Source organism: Carassius gibelio, chromosome B15 (assembly GCF_023724105.1).
Source record: "Carassius gibelio isolate Cgi1373 ecotype wild population from Czech Republic chromosome B15, carGib1.2-hapl.c, whole genome shotgun sequence".
NCBI classification, from domain to species: domain Eukaryota; kingdom Metazoa; phylum Chordata; class Actinopteri; order Cypriniformes; family Cyprinidae; genus Carassius; species Carassius gibelio.
Genome location: NC_068410.1, coordinates 4,025,784 through 4,029,381, shown reverse-complemented (window position 1 = coordinate 4,029,381; position 3,598 = coordinate 4,025,784). Strand labels below are relative to the sequence as shown.

Here is a 3,598-nt window from a genome sequence, read left to right as displayed (position 1 = left end):
TGGCACACAATTTATTTATTTTTATGACCGTTTGAAATGGTTTCTCTGTTTCCTGTTGCGACTTCCTCTTTGCTAACTTTTAATGTAAACAATCATTTTAAGATGTACATTTTTCATAGAAAATGGAGACAGACTGATTTTGCTCGAATTAATAAATAATGATATGTGTTAGAGTATTGATGTGACACTTATTGACACTTTCTGTCCAATCAGGAAGCACTTCTATAATCACAAACCACGCACAAACGCACGCAGAAAAACTAAATAAATGTATAAAGTCAATGTGCATAGTTCATCAAAAAAAACAAAAACAAAAAAAAAAACAGCAACTTTAAATTCATTAAAAAATTTAATGGAATCTATGTTTATGGAATTAAACGAACGAAAATGAATAATAGTATTATTGTAGGATTGATAAGAATATTTGCAAATGATGTTTTAGTGCTAGAGCTGTAGGTGTAATTACAATCCAGTTGAGGGCAGCATTGCGATGGAAATACATCAGTGGATATCCGAGGATGCACAGCAGTTCTGTGTATGAATTGAATATAAAGTATATAATGAGGAAAAACTACAAAACAAATCATCAGTGTATATGTTGTATACATTTTAGATTAGTCTTAAGCTGTACTAAATATTGCGGTCCCAATGGAGATTTTATTTTAATTTATTTTCCTTTGGTGGAGAAAAAAATTAACAAGCCTGGTCACATTTTGAAACACAAGCTACATGATATTAATCATTATATGAAAACAATATCTTACTCAAGATCACAGCTGTGACTCTTGTCTGTGCATATTGATTATTTGAATGTAAAAAAATACATTAATGTGTGATATCATTTTGAAAATGTCACAGTAAATTGATGCACAGAAAAAGTAGAGCAAATCACATTATTTTCATGCCCATTATTATTATAAAATTAGAAGAAAAAAAAAAGCTTTTGTGTTTCTCTGTTACGTGAGTGTAATCAAGTCAAGACGCATGTTTGAGGATCAGATGAAAAACAGATCAGACTGTAGTTTTATTTTCATCTGTCTCTCTTTGTGATGAGCATGTGCCAGACCTGTGACCTTTGAACTTTGACCCCTCAGATGACAGAGCAGGGTGAAGGAGAGGACGCTGTTTGAAGGTTGGCATGTACAGGGGAAGACAGACGGTCAAGGGAAGCTTCTGAGAGAGCGAAAGAAAGAAAGAGTTTGACATGAAATAGCATCTGTCTCCCTGTCCGATATTCTCGAGGAGTTTGAGGAGGTTTTCAATGTTTTCCAGGCCACAGGTGAAGCGTTTGATCGGCTGTACGTGAATCATCCTGTCTCTGACTGCAGACAGATGTGTGAGAGATCACACACTTATGAGAACTTCTGTTGTTTTTATGGAAAATAAATTATAATTACTGCAGACCAGTGATATTTTAGTATTGAGATCTGATTGAGATGCTATTATATATTTGATTAATTCTTTGTATTTGTTTTAATTTTAAGTGAAATGTTTTGTATTTGTATCATCATCATCTTCATCATCATTTTAAAAAGTCTATATAGTTTTAATTAATTATTTCCTTTTTTGTGCCATTTTAGTATCACATTACACTAAATTAAAATGAAAATTGCTGCCTTGGAAACCAGCTGAAATTAAATAAGTTCAATAATATTATTAATATTTAATAAAATATATTTTTTTATTTCTTTTTTTAATTTTTTTTTTTTTTTTACTTTGATTATTATTTAATTTTTTATTTAATTTTTTAATTTAATGTTTAGTTTAAATTAACTATAGCCTGCTGCAGAATAATTAAGTCCCTAAAATTTATTCTAAACCCAAATCCTGAAAACATTTAGGATTAACATTTTACAATTTCCTTAAAAAGCCATATTAGCTCTTATAAATAAATGTTGGAATTTTCAATATCTGCGAAAAGCTTCCAAATGAAGATTTTGTTTCCAAATTTAAATAGCAAAGAACACACACACAGGTTTTTTTTTATCATACAATGAATGATTTAATTATGCAAAATATCTGGAGGATACAGATACACATACATACAAATAAATTAATTAAAAAAAACATTCTGTTGTTGTGGCTGTATTATCGGTATTTTTGAGAGCTTTTAGTGTTTTACCATCTCTTGGCTTGAAGATAAACATCATAAGAAAGATTGTAAGTATTATTTTGGGTGACCAAATTTATATTGCAATTTTAAGCATATCAGATTACATTAAATCAGTAAAATACACTTGACAGTGCACCTTTTAACACTACAGCACCACTGTTGGAATTATTTCAAACAATTATGATTTTAAAACTTCCAAGTTCCAGAATACGGAATCATTTTCCAGTTGTCCCTCATGTAAAAATAACAAAAGCATCTTTCAAATGTCAAGGAATGCATGAGAAGAAGTTCACTGTCTGCTATAAAACATTTGTCTTTTATTTCCAACACGTCTCCATTCCAGCGCTCTCGTCTGGCTTCATAAGAGCGGCTCTGAGTGGCTGCGAATGTCTCGTATGAATGAATATGACCATTTCTCATATTGCACTTCAACATGTTTCCCAGTGAAAAACATCTCTTTCTGTTTTGATTCAGCTTGTCTTGTTGTGTTTTCTGGTGATTGTGGATAATTCAGCTGGAAGGGCTTTTGGAGAAGAGTTCAAGGGAATGTTTGAGATCTTTTGATCTGCTGTCTGTGCCATCCAGTGGTGAATAAGTCCTGTTTTTATTGCCAAGAGTTGTGTATCTCCGTCTGCAGAAAAACCCTTCATTTCAAGACTTTGGGACTTTATGCCGTCCCCGTTTTGGGACAGTTGAGCCGCAAGTCCCGCTCAGGCGATTTCAGGCCTCAGATAATGAAAGGAATCTGGAAGACATGAAAATAAAAAGAGCATAATTTATTAACAATGTTAAAGTATTTCACATTTAATATGCATGTTAATAGTAATATTTGCTCTGCTAATGTTTGCATGACTTGAACTCCGAAGAAAGCATGTGCCGTTCATTAGATACAGTAATCAGGCCGACGAACGCTGAGAAGGACTCGTTAAAAAGCGGCCGTATCTGTGCTGTGTCCAGTTCATCCGAGCGTAACTGTACGAGCGTGGATAGTGAGTTAGACAAGCACAGGTGCTTCTCATCATCATCCTGCCACAGGAGATTATCATTCAACCATGACACACACACACACACACTCCAGATATTACAGGATCAGACCTCTGCAAATCATATACAACTATATACCTAATTCAGATGTGTGTGTGTGAAGCCTTTCACCCTTCTATTATTTGTTCAGGTCACAAACAAACTGAAGGTTTTATGAGTGAAAGTTTTTTTCATTTTGGAGTGGAATCACCTAAACTGTCATATTTTTGTGTGTAGATGCCAGTCACTATCAAAATTGTAATGATTTACATTACAAAAACAATAAATGTTAATTCATTTAATATCAGTTTGATTGAATGTTATATTTAGAGGCTATTTTTGAGATCGTTAATGTATGATTATTATATATAAGGTTTTTTTATATAGTTAAAAATATATAATTTTCATTATATATTAAGATTTTATACATTGTCATATATAAATATGTTACATAAATACAAT

At 32.2% G+C, this 3,598-nt stretch overlaps 1 protein-coding gene across 1 annotated transcript in view; it reads right to left on the bottom strand.

Moving 5' to 3' along the window:
• Positions 1-1,989: 1,989 nt before the first annotated feature.
• LOC127972964 (paired box protein Pax-3-A) overlaps positions 1,990-3,598 on the bottom strand; it is a 15,362-nt gene continuing 13,753 nt past the window's right edge. The window contains exon 9 of the mRNA XM_052577004.1: positions 1,990-2,858. Coding sequence (XP_052432964.1) covers positions 2,824-2,858 — 35 coding nt within the window. The 3' untranslated portion in view covers positions 1,990-2,823. The remainder of the gene's footprint in view (positions 2,859-3,598) is intronic.